The sequence below is a fragment of the Pezoporus occidentalis genome, unplaced genomic scaffold (assembly GCF_034315485.1).
Source record: "Pezoporus occidentalis ecotype Australia unplaced genomic scaffold, CSIRO_AGI_Poc_V1 ctg201, whole genome shotgun sequence".
NCBI lineage: Eukaryota > Metazoa > Chordata > Aves > Psittaciformes > Psittacidae > Pezoporus > Pezoporus occidentalis.
Genome location: NW_026913868.1, coordinates 67,291 through 86,825, shown reverse-complemented (window position 1 = coordinate 86,825; position 19,535 = coordinate 67,291). Strand labels below are relative to the sequence as shown.

Below are 19,535 nucleotides of genomic sequence, written 5' to 3'. Positions count from 1 at the left end.
TAACTTTGCTGATGACACCAAGCTGTGCGGTTCGGTTGATACCCTGGAGGGAAGGAATGCCATCCAGAGGGACCCTGACACGCTTGTGAGGTGGGCTGATGCCAACCTCATGAAGTTTAACCATGCCAAGTGCAAGGTCCTACACACCTGGGTGGGAGCAATCCCAGGCACAGCTACAGGTTGGGCAAAGAAGAGATTCAGAGCAGCCCTGTGGAGAAGGACTTGGGGGTGCTAGTCGATGAGAAAATGAACATGAGCTGGCTTCAGTGTGCGCTCGCAGCCCAGAAAGCCAACCGTATCCTGGGCTGCATCAAAAGGAACGTGACCAGCAGGTTGAAGGAGGTGATCCTGCCCCTCTACTCTGCTCTCGTGAGACCTCACCTGGAGTTTTGTGGGCAGTTCTGGTGCCCTCAACATAAAAAGGACATGGAACTGTTGGAACAAGTCCAGAAGAGGGCCAAGAGGATGACTGGAGCACTTCCTGTATGAAGATAGGCTGAGAAGGTTGAGGCTGCTCAGCCTGGAGAAGAGAAGGCTGCGTGAAGACCTCATAGCAGCCTTACAGTACCTGAAGGGGGCTTATAAAGATGATGGGGAGGGACTATTCATTAGGGACTGTAGTGATAGGACAAGGGGTAACGGGTTCAAACTTAAACAGTGGAGGTTTAGACTGGATATAGGGAAGAAGTTCTTTACTGTAAGGTTGGTGAGGCACTGGAATGGGTTGCCCAGGGAAGTTGTGAATGCTCCATCCCTGGTGGTGTTTAAGGTCAGGTTGGACAAAGTTTTGGGTGACATGGTTTAGTGTGAGGTGTCCCTGCCCATGGCAGGGGGGATGGAACTAGACGACCTTAAGGTCCTTTCCAACCCTAACTATTCTATAATTCTATGATTATTTCATTACTGCTAACAAGATGAAAATGATTTTGGCTGATAGGTATAATTATGCTCATCATGTTTTACATTGCATTCAATAGTTAGGAACATACACACTTTAGATTTGCTCCATGAATACTCAAAATTTCTCCAAATCTTTAATGATATTAAAGAATTGCCCAAGCACAGAATCTATTTACAATTTAAAGAGTTTTAGTATGAAAGATCTATTTCAATTTCAGTTCATCACCATTTTCTGTGAGGAATTAAATAATATTAACACATAAATATATTTCACACACTCCTCCAAGAAATATTTAAATATAAGGAAAAGAAAAATATGAAATTATTTTTCTTTATATGTCTTTTAGATCTTTAATATGCATAAAAATAATAATGCCATACAATGCAAAATTTTTGAAATTAGTAAGTGTTCTGTTTCATAAAAGTTGGTCATTTAGACGTATTTGCATGAAATAAGCTCTTGAAGGAGATTACCAGATGTATACTCAGGTGTTCTTGCATTTTTCATCTACACATTTTGTCTTTAGTTCTGCCTTAAGTCCGTACAGTACACACCACTGCTCAAAAAGTGTTTCTTCAGTTTAGATTCTAGGAATAAGAGATCTTTCCTGCACCCTCCAGCAGGTCTGCTGCAAGCTGGGTCCAGCATTTTTGTTTTCCATTTAAAAACACCTCACATTTCACTTCTAAACCTATTCAAACTGATTTCCCTACACTGCAGAACAAGCACTTGAGCACTACTAGAACTTAGCCAGCCAAAGCCAGAGCTAACCTGATTCACACTAGCAGTGCACAAGGGCAGGCAAATGGCCTCCTGAGATTCCTTCCAACCAACTTTTCTATGAATTTCTGAAATACATTAAAGCAAGAGACGCCAATCCAAGTTTAACATTTGGACTTTGTAACTTGTTTACTCACCCCTGACTGTACATCATAGAGCGTGTGGGTAAGGATGATCTTGAAGACTGCATGGGACCGACTGCTCTCCTCATTCATATTGGTTGCAGCCACTGTTCGAGATTTGTTGCCCTCAGACATCAAGGACTCTATGTCCTAGGTACAATTTTCACAGCCATAAGCATATCTGCATTAACATTCTTTTATTATCTACTGAAACAATCTCATTTTCATAAAATATAGCAGGGATTTTCTCATTGAGCTTCCTGCTGTTTGTTCACAAAATGTCAAGAAAAAAATACTGCGATCTCCCCTTTAAAGAGTAGAAATGGCACAATGCTGTGACATGCATATTTATCCATTACCTCTACCTAGATATTAAATTATCAGCAAAAATAATGCACCTGGCTGCATAATACTCAAAAGCAAAGAAAAAAAGTAGGGAAACAGCAATTCATGTTTGAACACTTGAACATTTTAGCCCCAGTTGTCAAACACATGTTCCTGAAATCTGTAATACTGACAGAAGGCTCAAAGACAGGGGGAAATGGCTTTAAACTGAAAAGGTGAAATTTAGATTAGCTATTAGGAAGGAGCTCTTCCCTGTGAGGGTGGTGAGGCCCAACCCAATAAATAATTCTAAAGATTTAACAAAAGTTTTATTAAACAGAACCACACTAAAGAGGCCATTATATTCCTTCTCTGTATAAGAGCTTATAAACTCCTCTGATACACTAAGTTGTGATACTTGAGAAATACACAGCTCCCCTGCTTCAGGGTTTTACAGCAATCCTGCAAAATGGTTAAAACTCTAGAGTCCTGGCCCTGATGTTTATTTATGCATCTCTAGCTGGATGATGGTAAAAAAAAACAACCCAAAACCAATTAAATGGAAGACCACCATAGACCACTTTGACTGTATTCTGCATTACACAAAAGCTGCTGGGTGACATGCACACAATCTTGGCTTAACAGAAACCACCACAGAGAAGTTGATGAAAAACTGCAATAGGAAGGGTTGCACCATTTTCATGTTTTGCTTAAGATGACAGACTCATCCCATATTTATTAATCTGTCACACAGTACATTTATGCTTCTTACAAATTTACTATCCAGCAAGCAAGTTTTATGTCATGTCCTCATGTATTTGCCTTGTAAACAGCCATTAGTTTATAATTCCAGTGTGTCTGTGTGTTACTGGTAAGTGAAATTACCAGGCAATAGCATGAGAGTCAGTGACAAAATGTGATACTGAAAGCTTTTCTCTGCTAAATCCTGGTTCTGTAATCTGTCATGGAATGTTTTCTCATGGACACAGCGTACGCTCATCTTAAGTTTGGGAGGAAAGCTGTTTCATTAAATTGTTGAATTATTTCCAGAATTACTGAATAGCACCAGATGAAGATGAGTTTCTGCTCTTAACCCTGTTCTCCCTGGTGATCACAATACAACAATCCTACAGCTCTCTTGCTCTAAAATCCATGTTTCTACCACAGCAATCAGAAATAGCTTAATAGTTTTACTCTACTTAAGGGATAGTACCCTAGTGTTTAGAATGTCAACATAAGCATTTCATAAAATTGATCCTTACCTTGTAGCTAGCAACGGCTAGCTTGGATAGGCCATCTACATAAGGACCATAAACACTGTGTTCTCTAACTTTTAATGACTGACGGCTTCTGGTTGGAAAAAAAAAAGCACATGACTGACTTAAGACAACATTTATAGAAAGTCAATTTCTCACAGACAGATCTCAAACATTATGGTCTTACAAATACCATAATAAAGCACAGAACAAGGATGATAATGCAAACCATGTAAAATGCTGACACATTTTGTCACTTCATAAAAGCTAGCATCAGGGTGAGTTTACTCCAAGCTTTCAGTCTTACTACTTCATTTTGATTTAAAACGAAAGGATACTGAGATCAGGAAGAAACAAAAGCCATCCTATGCAAATGCCTGACGTGGGATCCATTAAGGCAAACTGGTTATGGAAACAAAGAGTGTATGACAACACAGTACAGTGCTGCTGACTCACCCTTTTGGGTCAAGAAGATCTCTGACTTTCTCATTGTATATCTCCATGTAGGATACTTCCACTTTGAAACTCTGCTCTTCGTTTTCCTCTTTCTGTGCTCTTTCAAAGAGTCCACTACAAAGTCTAGGGATTAATCCAGGTTGGTCAGCAGTACCCATCATTGTGTATGATTTTCCAGATCCTGCGAGAACGAATCTATGATTAGTGTGCATGCAACAATGTTTCTTGCTGTGCAGAACATGGAAAGGAAATAAAGAGGTTAAAAAAATAAAATAAATTTTGCATTTCAGTGAAAGACATTTGTGTAGTTCTCTACTTTCATCAAACCAGTATTCGGCTAAAGATTATTTAATTAAAAGGAAAAGTAAACCAAGAAACTTACCTCAAACTGACAGAAAAGACTTTTTTCAGGTAGATACAGTCTCATTGTAGATGACAACCCACAAAACCCCATGTGTGTCTCAATAAGAAAAAATCAATTGTGTAAGCATGCTCATTTTTGCATGTTGCACTTACAATGATTAAAGATTATTCTAACTGAAGAAGCAGAAAATATGAGTGATGCACTGAACTGAAGGATGATCACGGTCACTCTAAAGATTGTAATCTAAGGTGTGAAAAATAAGGGTAGTCAGCAGCAAGGGAGAAAACCTATTTTTCACCCTGCCTACCTCACAGCTAAAGTTACAAAAGAGACAAACATTTTTTACCTATATCACTTGGCATTTCTCCTGGAACAATGTCACAACAGCTGTGAAAAGGGTCTCCAGTCAGAACATACCACCTTTTTTATCGACAGTATTTCTCCCTTATGTCTGGAAGGGACTTACCAGTTTGCCCATAGGCAAAGATGCAAGCGTTATAGCCTTCAAAGGCATTCTGAAGAATATTCTCCCCAAGGCACTTGAAAACAACATCTTGACCTAAGAAACAACACACAAGCTAACGCTGTAACAAAGCAAAAGAGTTTTTTTCCTTGACTTTGATTCTTCAGTGATTATGTAAAAGCAGTTTGTGATTTTCTGCTGTTGTGGCCTAAATCACATTCTGTATTTGCTCCCTCTAGATGAGCAAGACCATCAGCCAGCACATGTGCTCCGGATTTATGCTACTGCAAAAATCAGAAGCTGGAATTATCACGCATATACCTGTATGTGCTTAAAATAACATCCTATCAATGTTCATGTCCAAAGGTTTTATCAGCAAAAAAATCAACTACCAACTGCAGAATTTATTCCAGTGGTGAATGACACCATCTCAAAATATACACAGCCTGTACATTTTAACAACTATCAGTTGATTTTAATCTATGGCACTTAGTAGAGCATTAGATTTTACTGCATACATATAAGATATTAAGTAATAAAAGTGATTTTTTGCAGAGGAGGAACCACAACCATGTGGGAGATGACATAATACAAGGTACGTGTTAGCAAAATATAAGGTATATCACATCTTTTGTAATTGAACCAAATCTGTAGGAACAGCTTTTCGGCTCCTTTTCCAAGGAGGGGAAGAAATGCTTCATATATTTGGATATTACTTGTTCAAGCAAAATCTATATTTTCAAAATTTCTTTTACAAACAGAAGAACTAAAGTCTTAACAAGACATGACAAAACTTTATGGACTGCAAAGTCCTCTCAAATATGTTAATGGTCTTGAAAGCTTTTCCTTTCTCTCATTCATTGAAGTCTTTATCTTGACATCCAAGTCCAATTCGAATTTTACACATGCAAAATTCCCCAGCAAAACTCCTAACAACTGTGCCTGGCTAATAGAGCACATAAGTGGAATGGTTTTGTACCAAACACGTCCAGTATCTAAGCGACTATAATATAAGTGATAATACAGGTGATATCTGTATTAATATATTATTTTATATATACATATGTGACATATATATATCACCTGTAATATGTAAGTGATATAATACAGGTGCCTCCATTAGTTTGAGAAACAAAAATCTTACCTTCCTATGCAATCTGTACAGCTGAAAGTGCACATTATTCTCATTTTCTCACTAAATTACTATTCATTAGTTATTTGGTAAAGAAATTAAAAACTAGAAGCATGTGCACCTTATTTTTCTTGTGATTTTTAAAATAAATTTAAACAAGCTTAACCAAATCCCAATTTTAAAAGATAACAAGTATGAAAGGAACAGATCACAAAACTGGTAATTCCAAATATATTTCATATTTTATCATAACTATTTGCCAAAATGTGCCATAATAATACATAGAAAATTTGAATTAAATACACATTCTCATCAGACCATATGAATTCACATAGTTCTATATTACATTAGGCTTTTTTTTTAGTACAACATTATTAAGTTTTAACATGATGCCAACCTCCCATCAGCACTATGAAACATGAAATTACATATAGAAATGTTCCTCAAATCCTAAAAAGGATTTGATGTTTTTAAAATTATGGACTTGAAAGAGTATTTTAAATAAAGATGCAAATATGATTAACCCATTATTGTGATGGATTTCTCAATTTCCTACACTGCAAAAGGGTAGCAATGCCTTTTGCTATCATCATCTTTAGAGAATAGAAACAGGAATGATTGAAGTTTTTCCTTTTTCTTTTGACAAGCAGTCATACAGTGGGAGGCACTTCATGCCATATGGTCTGTGCCCAAGAGCAAATATTGTACTTTAATGACATCATTCACATTTGGAGACAACAAGCACAAAGCTACAGTAAATATTACCTGCGTATTTCTCTTTGACAGATTCATCCATAGACCAAAAGCAGTGATCGTAAGCAAACACCTGTAGGAAGGAGGACACCTTATAAAAACTGTTGCTAAATCAAACACATTATCAAAATTTTGACAGCATTGTATTATGTTGGCTAACATTGTGCTCCTCAGGGCATTCTGAGCATAATATATATTGCTGCAGAATTACTTATATTCTATGAGTTTGAAGCCTAAACAAATAGTGCATCTTCTTACCCTGCCAATACCTAAAGGGGCTGAAGAAAGCTGGAGAGGGACTTTTGACAAGGGCCTGTAGGGATAGGACAATGGGGAAAGGCTTTAAACCGACAGACGGGACATTTAGATTCGATATTAGGCAGAAGTTCTTCCCTGTGAGGGTGGTGAGGCCCTGGCACAGGTTGCTCAGAGAAGCTGTGGCTGCCCCATCCCTGGCAGTGTTCAAGGCCAGGTTGGATGGGGCTTGAAGCAACCTGGTCTAGTGGAAGGTGTCCTTGCCCATGGGAGGGGGGTTGGAACTGGATGAGCTTTAAGGTCCTTTACAACCCAAACCATTCTGTGATTCCATGATTATCCCATATGCCAGCCTGTTTCTTGCTTTATTTCTGACTCTCTACTGTGTAAATCCTATTCCATGTTCTCCAAAAGTTTTCCATGTGGAAAGCCAGTGGATGTCAAGGAGCTCTTCTTATCCTCCTTTAAACCCACCCTTGCAATTAATTTTTCACAAGACTTTCTACTCTACAAAACGACAGATGTCCTCTGGCTGCTCCTGCCTACCATCTCCCCATGTCTCCCATGTACATAAATTAAAAACACACCTTAGGGTAGGCATCTCTCTATGTAGAAGAGAAGTAGGTCATCACCAAAGTGTAAGACTTATAAAGACCAACATAGAGCAATTTATAGTGCTACTGTTCTTGTGATAAAACTAAACTTTTTAAATAGAGAAGTTTCAATTTGATAAAACCAAACTTTTTAAATAGAGAATTTCAATCCATTCAAAATGCACAGGCACTTTTCATCATTAAAGCTGAACTGCAATAAGACAGCGTGTATTTTGGGACAGATGTTTGCAAAAAAAAAAAACTCTCCACGGTATGTATTTGCAAGAAAAAAACAAAAATCAGGGTAATGTTTGACCTATAGTCACATGGGCAAAATTTATTCTGTAGGAGAAAGGAAAAGGGAAGTGCAACGTGTTGCCTTTTGGCTGTTTATTTCTCCTAAAGCTTCATGAAGGCTGCTCTTTCCCTTTCAGCACTGCACATTCACCTTCCGAACCTGCATTCTAAAATTTCATTTCATCTGTTAACACGTTTTTAAGTTCCATTTTAGTAGAGATGAAACAAATCTTGATCAAGTATTTCAACTAAAATAGTTAGAAAAATAACACAAGAGTTGAAAATCCATACTATCAACACATCCCAACTTACTACCTACATTTATGAAAATGCTTAATATAGAAAAATCCTTGAAATTTTAATTTTGTGTTTTGCTTTGTTTTTTTTTCCCTATACTATGTTAACATCCTGCATGAAGAGATAAAAGTGAGTTACTTTATATCTTCCAAGGAAACAATAGCTTGTTTATTTAAAATTAAGGGTTTTTTTATTCTTTGAGTTCATTATACAATTAAACATGCTATTATAACATCCCAGGCCTTAATAAAACTATTAGCTATAAAATATTGGCTTAATAAAATATTGGCTATAGGACCACATCAATAAAGCTGAATCCTGATATGCTAGGGTAGACATTGACGTCTTCATACAAAGTACAAAGTTATGGGATCATGAGCTGCAAAAGCAAAATGAGTTTGCTTTAACACAAATATCAGAAAATGCTTTTAAAAGCCCACAAACAACAAGGAGTCTTCCATTCACAGTCTGTAATGCTGAGCATGTATGTTCTCATTTGTTCCTGTGACTCATTATTTGGCAGAGGCTGTACAGTGCTCTTCTGCAGCAAGGAGATGCTTTAAGTTTCTTTCTCAACAGCTGATTAACTACAGAGCTGTTTTGTCAAAATGCTTTTAATATTTGGATAACCCAAGGCTGAATAAGTGATACAACAATTTTCACACACTGACTTAATGTGCACTAAAAGCCTTTACCTTTGGTTGGGTCCTGCTGTTCCCCAAAGCATCAGGAGCAGAAAGGATTTGATACAGGGTTGGGGGAAGAAAGACAAAAGAAAAAACAAACTGTTAGTTGCAGTGATTGTAGCATAACTGCTCTATCATTAATGCCTCATCACTAGAGAGCTGTATTTAAAAAAATCATTTCTCTCCTAAGATCTCCCCTTGCTTACAGATTCTAAGTCACTTTATAAACCAATGCTCATCTCTTTTCAGGAGTAAGATTTGAGATGCTGCTCTGAATAAGTTGATTTTTAACTCTAAAGCTACTGATTTTCCTCATGCTGCCACCATCTCTTCCTCATTCACTCCCAGTTTTTTTTTTCTTCTTGTGACACTTCTCTCTCTAGCTTTGTGGGTGTTACTGTCTCTTAAAAACAAAGCACCCAGGCAACGTAAACATTTCCAAAACCACTTGAACAGGAACTTCAGATACGTTATTCAAGAGGAAATTTCAGAGTCCAACCTGTGGACTTGCCCAACTCAGCTCTCTCATGGCTGCTGGGACCACAGAGCAAACAGTTGTTTCCTTTAAAAGCAGGAGCAGAGACTAGCAATACCTTTAGTCTGTTATGTGCATAATTTAAAAGTTTGGTTAGGGTTTTTTGCTTGATTTTAAACAGCAATTACAAAATTACTGGAGTGATCTTTAAAATAACGGCACAGCATCAGTCAATGCCCTGAGAGCAGGTTACGCAGCCTCCCCTTTACAGAAGACAGAAGAATGCAGCAAACGCATAACAAAGGAGCAGTATCTCTCCTTGTCCTGGACCTTCTAAATGAGATTAAGAAGCTCTTGACATCAGTAACAAGTGAAGTCTTCTGACAAGCATCACTGATTTCTTTTGAACAGAGCAGGAGAAAGACATGGGAGCCATGTAAGATTACCCTCAGAGTTCTTGCTGCTCCGATGGGTTGAGAAGCAAGTTTAAAAATAGTAATTTCTTAGCACCATCTCTCAAAAATAATTATTTATTAAGCAAGTCCATCATCTCTTTTTACTCATGCTTGGATCTAATATGCGTATCTGTATGACATAACAGGAACAACAGTGACTTTGGATAGCAGTCAGCATAACCAGCTGTGCTAGATGACTATGTAAGCCAAGGTTGCCCCACTCATTCAAGTAACGGTCATTCAATGCAGGGTCATTCAAGTAAGCAGCGACAACATGCACCCTGCACCTGGCTAACTGAATAGAAGCTCTTCCAAGATCCTCAGCAGCATGCTTGCTGCAGACTCTTAACTGTTGCTTCTGGGTGAGTTATAGATATGGAGGTGCACTGATGGAGTCTCCTTCACCAGGGCTTTGATATCAACAGAGAACACCAGAGAGCACCTCTGGATCTTTGGCTGTGGCTACCCCATACGTGGAAGTGCTCAGGGCCAGGTTGGATAGGCCTGGGAGCAATCTGGTCTAGCGGAAGGCATCCCTGCCTGTGGCAGAGGAGTGGAACTAGATGATCTTTAAGGTCCCCTCCAACCCAAACCCATTCTGTCATCATTCAAAGACAGATGCAAGAGGATTTGGCTGGCTTTCTGTGCTCTGAAATGCTAGTGGAGTGCTTTGCTGAAGGACTTCACTTGTAAACTCCTGCTTACAAGGCAGTCTTATTCCTGTTCCTACAGGAAGACCATTGTTGTTGTAAAACAAGAATAGCAAGCCTAGATTTGAGTTTGAGTTCAGCACTCAGAGATGTGACACTGCTCTTAATTCAGCAAGAGGTAGCACTCATATTGTCCAGCCCAGTCCCAAGGCAGGATTATAATGTGGCAATGCAGCCTCAATACAGGATGTATTATTGAGTATTTGGATTAAAATAGCAACAAGGATATAATCTCAGAAGTCCTATCACAGATACATTTTTAAGAGGATGTTAGGCTCTGTAAATCACAAAGCTTAATTTAGACTAAAGGTCTTAAAGTAAGTATCGAATTTTCTAAAGAGCTGCACAAACACACAAACCCATGTTTTACAGCCTCACTTAATCCCAACACAAGCAAAAGGAAGCCCTACATCTAAGAAACCCAGCATACAGCATTTAGGATACAGCAGAGACATCTAGAGCTGTAGTTTGTTCTGTGTACTTTAGGCCAAGAACAGAATAAATCAGGCAAGTTTTTCCCTAAGGAAAGCATTAACAGTGCACACTGTATTATGCAGCATTGTGCTGAGCATGTACGAACCCATCACTGCAGCAGCTGCGATAGCTGGGCCCAGAAATCCATGAAAAGATCTTCAGCCTGATTCAAAATCCCATAGCAAATCACTGCACCCACAGCAGCCTGCTTAGCTACAAGCACAGATGAGAAGTGCTGAATGTTTAGAGGCTCTATGCCCAAGTACGGCGCATTGCTAGAGTTCATCTCAGCAGTGGTGAAAAAGTAAACACCAAGCTACAGCATCACCTTCAGAGCAGGGAAGTATCTCCTACAACAACACCACAGATGATGGCAAAGTATGCAAAGAACATTTTCTATGGTTCAGAGTGGCATTAGCAAAAAACATCCAGAGGATCCTAATACTGACAACTTGTAACTGTAATGAATAGTAAAGAATTGGAGTAGTTCTAAAGCAGAAAAGATCATGTAGTGTTGTGTTACCTGCAAACTGCTCACACAAAAACCCACATCCAAACCAGCATCTGCAAGGTAGAGGGTGAAAAGGAGCACAAGGCACAGTGATTGTGGCAGGACTCAAAGCACCAGCCAGTGGCTATCCAGATGTTACCATGACCAACAAGGCCATTTCAGAGGTGAGGGCAAGACTTGGTTTTGCTCTTCTGCTGGCAGGCTGCAATTTAAGTCTATCTCAGATGCAGCAGAAACATCCAGGACAGGAAGGGAAAACTTATCTTCTAGGTACTGAAGAATGTCACTAAGATGTACTCAGCTACATATGTTCACCTGAATCAAGACTGACAGGAATTCCCTCCGCCAGCTCCCCTTTCATCTTTTTTCAACTTGCTGTCGAATGGAAGAAGGTGGAATCTAATGTATCTAAGGTTTTTAAAAGTAAAAAAAGGAGAAAGAGAATACTCTAAAAAACCTGCCTACGTTTATTACTATTTTGTTTGTTGCAGCCAAGTGAATATACATGCTGTCTCGAGAGTGAAGACATGCAGCCATGAGTAATTATTTTTAAGCTAGCTCTTACACAGTATAAGCTTCTTCATCAGGACATATCTGGTTTCCTATGAAAATGCTAGTGGTTTCACAGATCTCAGGCACAGTTTAAACACCAGACAGAAACAGAACAGCTCCCAGCTGAGACCACCAGCACATAATTCTATGTCCAACACCACTACCACGTCTGTTTTTTAAAAAGTAATAAGATACCCAATTGAATTACAGAATGTTTTGGGATGGAAGGGAGCTTAAACCTCCGCTTTCTCAGCCTATCGCCATAGCAGAAGTGCTCCAGCTCTCAGAGCATCTTTGTGGCCTCCTCTGGACTCCATGTCCTTTTGGATGCAGGACTGCAGGAGGGGTCTCACCAGAGCAGAGCAGAGGCAAAGAATCCCCTCCCTCAACCTGCTGGTCACACTGCTGGTGATGCACCCCAGGACACGGTTGGTTTCTGGGCTCAAGCTCACACTGCTGGGTCATGTTGAGCTTCTCCTTGACCAACACCCCCAAGTCCTTCTCCTCAGGGCTGCTCTGAATCCAGTGTCTGCCCAGCCTGTGTTTGTGCTTGGGATTGCCCCCAGGTGCAGAACCTTGCACTTGGCCTTGTTGAATTTGATGAGGTACTCAGGGGTCCACCTCTTTAGCTTGTCAAGATCCCTCTGGATGGCATCTCTTTCCTCCAACATGTCAAATGCACCAGACAGCTTGATGTGTGGTTAATAATAGTTAAACTATATATTTGAGCACAATAATCTACTCTGTTCAGCATCAGCTATTAGCACTATTTTAATAACATTTAAAATGAAATTTTACTCTGGCTTTCCATGTTCAAAAGGAGAGGGAAGGTAAAGTGACCTTAAGTATATCTGAGATTCTGCATATCGCATGGGGAAAATGCCACAGCAAATGAGGTGAAACATTACTGGGAAGATGCAAGGACAGCTCAGACCTTATCTGTTCTGTTTGGCTGACCCAGCAGCTCAGAGATAGCGGCCAGCTGGCAAATCAGCACATGCTCTAAATCAGTCACAGCACATCTTGCTTTTTGCCTGAATCACAAATGGGCAGATGGGGCAAACAGGAGGAGAAAGGTGGGAGGCGGCATGCCAGAAAAAAAGGGAAAAGAGGTAGAGAGGCACTAGGACAAGATTTGACAAGCCAGACTACATTTTTTCTGTTCTGTTTTTTTTTCTTTTTTAAAAGAACATTTCCTATGCTGACAGTGACCACAACGACATCCAAACTATAAATTTGGTTCATACTGCTCAGTGGCACAAGGCTATGCTGAATTTACAGAATTGGAACATAGCATTTTACCATTTGCTTCTGGAATAGTGAAACAGAATGAAAATTTGCAGGTTAAAAAAAAAGGGGGGGAAGGAACAATTCCAACAATAACTATGAATTAAGAAAGTCTCAGCAAATCTCCAGAAATTCTTACTGCTTTCCACTTTCAATCTTCCATAACCACTGCAAAAACAAGCATATCAAATTCCAATATAATAAGTACTGTTTCATGCCCTCAAGCAGGAACTGCTTTCAGGAACTAGAAAGCAACTAAAACTAGAAAAACATACTGATAGGCAAAAACTACTTGGGGTTTAACAGCAGAAATGCATATCTCCCAGCTCTGTAAAGCCACATATTCATGCTCCCATCCGAGTTAGTTTGCCTTAAATCAATTTGTACTCACACACATTAAAAAAGCTGGCATTATGTGTCATTACAATTTATCCTTCAGCTGCAGGAACAATTCCACTTTGTGGCAAGTTTATTTTTTTTAAGTTTGTACAGATATAGTGCAAACCACTGCGTTTCTGACACTTCTTAAATCTAGTACCAGGTAAACTATTCATACCCCCAATCACAGACCCTGTCAGAACACTCACAGCTATAGACACCAACTAGAGTTCTGCATCCAGCTGTGTGCTCCCCAGCACAAGAGGAACAAGGAGCTGCTGGAATGAGTCCAGAGGAGGCTGCAAAGAGGCTCCAAGGCCTCTCTTTGAGAGAGCTGTACTTGCTCAGCCTGGAGAAGAGAAGGCTCTGGGAAGACTTTATCATGGCCTTTCAATAACTAAAGAGGGCCTACAGGAAGTCTGAAGAGGGATTTTTTTGCAAGGGCAAGTAGCAATAGGACAAGGGGGAATAACTTTAACCTGACAGAGGGGAAACTTACATGAGATATTAGAAAGAAGCTCTTCCCTGTGATGGTAGTATGACATTGGAACAGGTTGCTCAGAGAAGCAGTGGCTGCCCCATCCTTAGCAGGCCAGGTTGGATGGGGCTTTGAGCAAACTGGTCTAGTGGAAGGTGTTCCTGCCCATGGAAGGGGGGTTGGAACTGGATGAGCTTTAAGGTCCCTTCCAACCCAAACTGTTCTGTGAAAATACGAGCCATGACGCCTGCTCTACACTTTCAAGCAAATCTGGAAGAGAAATGCCCTGCTGCAACTTTACCTTAACTCTCGCTCACTGCACACAAAAGGACAAGCAGCCCCAGGTATGTTCTCAGTATTGAGTCCAAGGAAAGAAAGTCCAGCATAGCACCTAGAGGACAAATGGCAGATGGCCTCCACAGGTCCCTTCCAGCCATAACCATTCCGTGATTCTGAGATTTTATTACTAATATCTTGCAGATAAAAGCAACACAATCACTATGCCAGGTTCTGACACAAACACACAACTGCATCATGTATCACCTACTCCCCATAACTAAATAACTAATGCAACACATGTAGGCCAAGTGGTATTAAAATGCTGAGTCCCACTGGAGTCCAGTTTCTCCATGGTATCCTCCAATTAATGCTGTTCTTATGGAGTCTTGATTTTACCTCCGCAGCAATACTGAGCTCTTTGAGAGAAAAGCAAACTGCCCTATTTCAGAAAAAGTTTTTTTTGTTAACAGAAACAATCTCTTTAAAACAAAATCCCTACATTTGTCAAAGAAAATCTGAAAGAGCATACACAGTTCAAAGCCTAAAAGGAACAAAAGTAATCGCTGTTACTTGGAAAATTCCTCCAGTGCTCCAAGGCATTCCAGGCATAGTTGGTGGTTACTTAGTTTCTACTGACAAAACTAATTTTTGCCAGCTCGCTCAGAAAAAAAAGAAAAAAAACACAACCGAACCCCAAGAACTCCAGCTGAACAGCAGCTTTGTGGGTTTGGAGTGTTTCTACTTGGAGCTAAACTTTCAGTATTGCCAGTATAATAACTTGCTTAGACCTGACCACATTCAAGTGGTGCATGATGTATTGCATAAAGCTGGTGTTATGACAAGGGGATTACAACTTTACCCTTTTGTTTGTAAACACTTAGATGTCAGGATACCATTGTGTTCTAGAGAATATTTGGTGAACAGCCAGTACACAAACTTTCAATTACTATTGTGAACTTATTCACAGTTTTTTAATAGAGCCTCATGTAGCTATCATTTTATAATGATGGGAGGGAGGAAAGAAGCCCTCTTATGATTTGGCAGCCTATTAACTTGACCAATAGATCTCCACAAGAAAACATGATGGTCCTAGCCCTGGAATTTGGCAAAAAAGCCAGACTAAAGCCAAAACACAGCACCACGCCAGCTACTAGGATGAAAAATAACAGAGCTGAAACCAGGACTCACTATCAGTTCTATTTTCTGTCAATACACGGAATGTAACCTGCAATTAATGCCTAAATTGTGTTATGAAGCCCCAGTTTCAGAATAGCTACCACTTTGAATGTTTTTATTTTTTAGGTTTTTTGTGAGCAACTTGACAGTTCACCACACAACACAGAGTGCAGCTAGTGTAATGTAAAGGTAAGCTGCAGAGAACAAAACTGTGTTTAGAGCTCCTTAACTCCAGCTTCTTCATAGTAAGGTTTTGAAATGCCTATTTTAAAAATGCAGGGTTTTTTTTTCTTGTGTGGCAGGTGGGATTTAGGAGACTTTATGATAACCACCATGAACAATTAAGCTTCTTCAGCTCTGAGATTAAATACACCAAAAGCACATTCACAAAACAATTGGAAAATTATTTCAAACACAAAGAGAAACTTTATCATAAATTTAATACAGATTTTTTTCTTTGTGAGGCCTTTCTAGTGTCAAATAGCCATGCCCACTTTTGCAGCCTTCTGTCTAGAAAAGTGCTTCCGACTTCTGTGTGTGCATTTACGGCAGAGCTACCAGGGCAGAGGACCTGCCACCTGGTCTCTTGGGGAAAAAGGAAAATGTTTCAAAGCAACTTTTCCCTGTCTGTTTTCAGCCCGTTAAAGCACTCTAGAGCAGTATTTTGGAAAGATTTGTCTCACTATTCTCACTTGAAAGTGATCTCAAGGCTTGCTGCAATTCCTTGTTGCAAGATGGTTTTTCCTACAAACTCAGCAAAAGGGTAGAAGTTGGAAACAAGCCAAACCAGTGCCAGTACCTCCTCCACCAATAGGAACTGCACCAGACAAACTCCCCAGGCACTTCCCTGCTCACTTCCCTTGTACAGGATTTGGGAACTGTCAACACTCCTTCACTTCACACAGAAAAACATGCTGACATCCAGAGACACTTCTAAGGGCAGTCTAATGGCAGCTGGAAGTAGAAAGTAAAGGTGGGAAAGAGGGGTGGCAGGAAAGAGGAGTACTTTTGGAGCACCTAGGAATGAGAACAAATTTTTTTTAATCCCTGAAAGGGTATTTTAAAAACTCCTTTTGTAGACAAAGCAGATGTATCATCCAATTCATAAACTCATTATTGCCTCTACTTTAAACCTTCTTGAATTTGTCTTCCTTGAAAATACAAATACATCATCCAGAACCATTCTGGAAGCGTTGATTGTTGGGTTTTTTTCCCCGGCAACCCATTTTTATTTACGCACATATACCTAGCTGTACACAAGTGTGTGCATCCATTCAGTATCCTCTGACAAAAAAAAAAAATAATAAAAAAATCAACAATATACTTCAGCACCTCTCTGCTTCAGTCCACGATCAAGAGCAAGAGCCATTTGCAGGAGTAGGAGTGAATCTGCAGCCATGGGGGTTCCAAGCCTCCAGAGTAGCCCTCAAGATTTCCACCCTCATAGGAAGCAGGCAATCACTGCAAGTTACACCAATTACTGCAAGAACTCTTCAACCCAGGGAAACAAATGATTCACTGAGAACTTTCAGAAAATTTTGGGAATGTTGTCTACTTCTTTTAGATACTAACTCCCTCTAAACACAGTGTGTAGAAGAGGTGCCTCTCCTATGCTTAAATTTTTAATAGAGATTATTTTTAATTTTAATTAAATGCATACTTGCTATTTCCCTTCCACTCAATTACTTAGGCCATGAAGCAGCTCTATAGTATAACACCCACCACTATACACTTCCTTCTGTACAGACCACATCCCCAGAGAACTTACAGTCATTTCTCTCATGACTGTCCATGTAATTTATGTTAGATAATCACAGAGACTGCAACTCAGGAGATACCTTCCAGCTTGGTCTAAATAACAAATCAAACTACCCTTTCCATGTGGTAAGTCAATTCATAGACTGTTTTGAATCCAACTCCAAATTAGGGACTCAAGCCGTATTTAAAACTACATACATACACTTGAAATCACAAATGACGTTGATCTAATCGTGTATGGGGAGGAGGGAGAAGACAGGTGCTGTAGGCAAGAAGTGTGGGTCATCAGCATATAAATTATTTGTCTTTCCTTCATAGTTCATTAACTGCCTGGATTTCCTTACATCAGAACACGCATTTCACGATCACAGAGATAAGCCAGAGATTGTTGCACAATGTCTACATACTCTCAACTCAAACCGCCCATTGACATCCAAGGAGCCTGCAAGGTGAAAGAACAGCACAATGCATCGGAACCACTTGAGTAAAGACGGAATCCAAGCACGGCAGCTTGTCAAGACACTGGCATGTCAAAAAGAGCACTTCAAAAAACATACATTAGAAGTCTCAAACATTCAGCTATAGTAAAATTAGTGTTTGATCTCTCTCAAAAAAAGCTTGTCATACTTTCACTCTTCCCAAGAACACAGACTACATAACTTCCCTCCCACAGTCATCTCTTTCAATACTGTCTATATTCCCCCAACCCATTTTAGCAAACTTGACTGATAACATGAAGATACAGCAGCAGTCAATATCCCTGTCACCACCCCTGGAGTCATTCAAAAGATGTGTAAACCTGGTCCTTAGGGACATGGTTTAGTGGTGGGCTTGGCAGTGCTGGGTTAACAGTTGGATCTGATCTCAAGGGTCTTTTCCAACCTAAATATGATTCCAGTATCCACTTTGACATTTCCCATATGCTGAATGCCAACAGAAATTTGACGCATTTTGGCATGCACCAATATACTCCTTTTTCTTCAGGAAGATTTCAAGCCTAGCATTCTATTTGTGCAAACTCACTCATACAGTTCAGCAGATGCAAGATTACAGTTCTGCCATGAACGATGTTAAGAAGGGATTGCTTTCTCCACCTACTCGTATCCTCACTACAGAAAGCAGGAGTTACTATCTGTTGTCATTTTCCCAAATTATAATGAGCTTTTAGGACTGAAATCTTACTACTAGGGTACTTGGCATGAGGAAATATGTAAAATATTTGCCCAGAGAAAATAAGACTAGAAAGAACCATCAAGACAAGCAGCCTAGATCCCTCCATAGCCCCTCTGACTACTGCTTTTCAGGGTAACGTTTTTGCACCAAGCTGCTCTTCTGCCTGACCTAGAAAGAAATCCTTATCCCCACTGCACATTCAAATCAGCTGCTGTTTTCCCAGCACAAGGATGATAAATAATCTATAATTGACCTGTTTGCTCAGAAGCAAAGGGAAAATACAGCATATTATGAAAATTACAGGCAAGCCTTCACCATGACAGCTCAGATCCCATGTCCTGTATATGTCTTACTAATGGCTCCAGACTGCTGAAAAAATGTCATAGTGCTCTAGCCAAAATTAAACTTGCTTAAATCTAGAATTGCATAAAAGCAGCGCATCAAGAACATGTTCTGAAGACAGAAAAAAAAAAAACAACAAACCAAAACAAAACAAAAAAAAACCCCAAACATCTCTGGAGTGAAAAGGAAAGACATATTCAGCTTGTGCGCACACAATGCATGCAGTGAAGCCAAGGTGCAGCTGAATGTACAGCTACAAGACAGAAAGCTAAAGGTGCAGCAGTCCTTGGCTACCAGACTAAAATACTGCTTCCATATCCAGCACTTCCATTTCTTGCTCTCTGAAAAATATCAATTTCTTCAGTATTTGGGGGTAAAGCCCAACTATTTCTTCCTAAGTAAGTGCTACTGATTCACCACAACATTCCTCTGTGCCTCTAAATTTCCTAAATTCATCTTTTGTCCACATGATGAATTTACACATCTGCTTTGTCTATTCTTCTCCCTCCCACCTCAACAAATCACTGTGGTCACTTTTAAATGTAGGAAATATTTTGTGAGCTATTCCTCAGTCAACACACCACATAACTATTTCAAAGCACTGCAGTTCTTTCATGCCCACTGTGTTCCAACTGAAAGCTCTCATTTGGGAAATCAGATAATCCTGAAGTATTTAATGGGGAAGGTAATTTTGAATAAGCTTTAATTCCCTACTTCTTGTTCCAGTGATCTTTATTTATTCTTGTGTACAAAAAAATCCCTTAAACACTTCTACCAACACCCTTCACCTCCAAAACCCAATCTGGCA

The 19,535-nt window shown here is 39.7% G+C and overlaps 1 protein-coding gene across 8 annotated transcripts in view; it reads right to left on the bottom strand.

Annotated features, from left to right (window-relative positions):
- The window catches only part of KIF13B (kinesin family member 13B), a 134,196-nt gene that overhangs the window by 75,029 nt on the left and 39,632 nt on the right, over window positions 1-19,535 (bottom strand). For 5 of the 8 annotated variants that reach the window (XM_062618526.1, XM_062618530.1, XM_062618533.1 and 2 more), the window contains exons 3-8: window positions 8,689-8,704; window positions 6,564-6,624; window positions 4,670-4,762; window positions 3,840-4,020; window positions 3,390-3,477; window positions 1,819-1,953 (exon numbers count right to left, since the gene is read on the bottom strand). In XM_062618526.1, the coding sequence (XP_062474510.1) occupies window positions 1,819-1,953; window positions 3,390-3,477; window positions 3,840-4,020; window positions 4,670-4,762; window positions 6,564-6,624; window positions 8,689-8,704 (574 nt within the window). The remainder of the gene's footprint in view (window positions 1-1,818; window positions 1,954-3,389; window positions 3,478-3,839; window positions 4,021-4,669; window positions 4,763-6,563; window positions 6,625-8,688; window positions 8,705-19,535) is intronic. The other 3 variants (XM_062618527.1, XM_062618529.1, XM_062618532.1) reach the window with 1 other exon arrangement.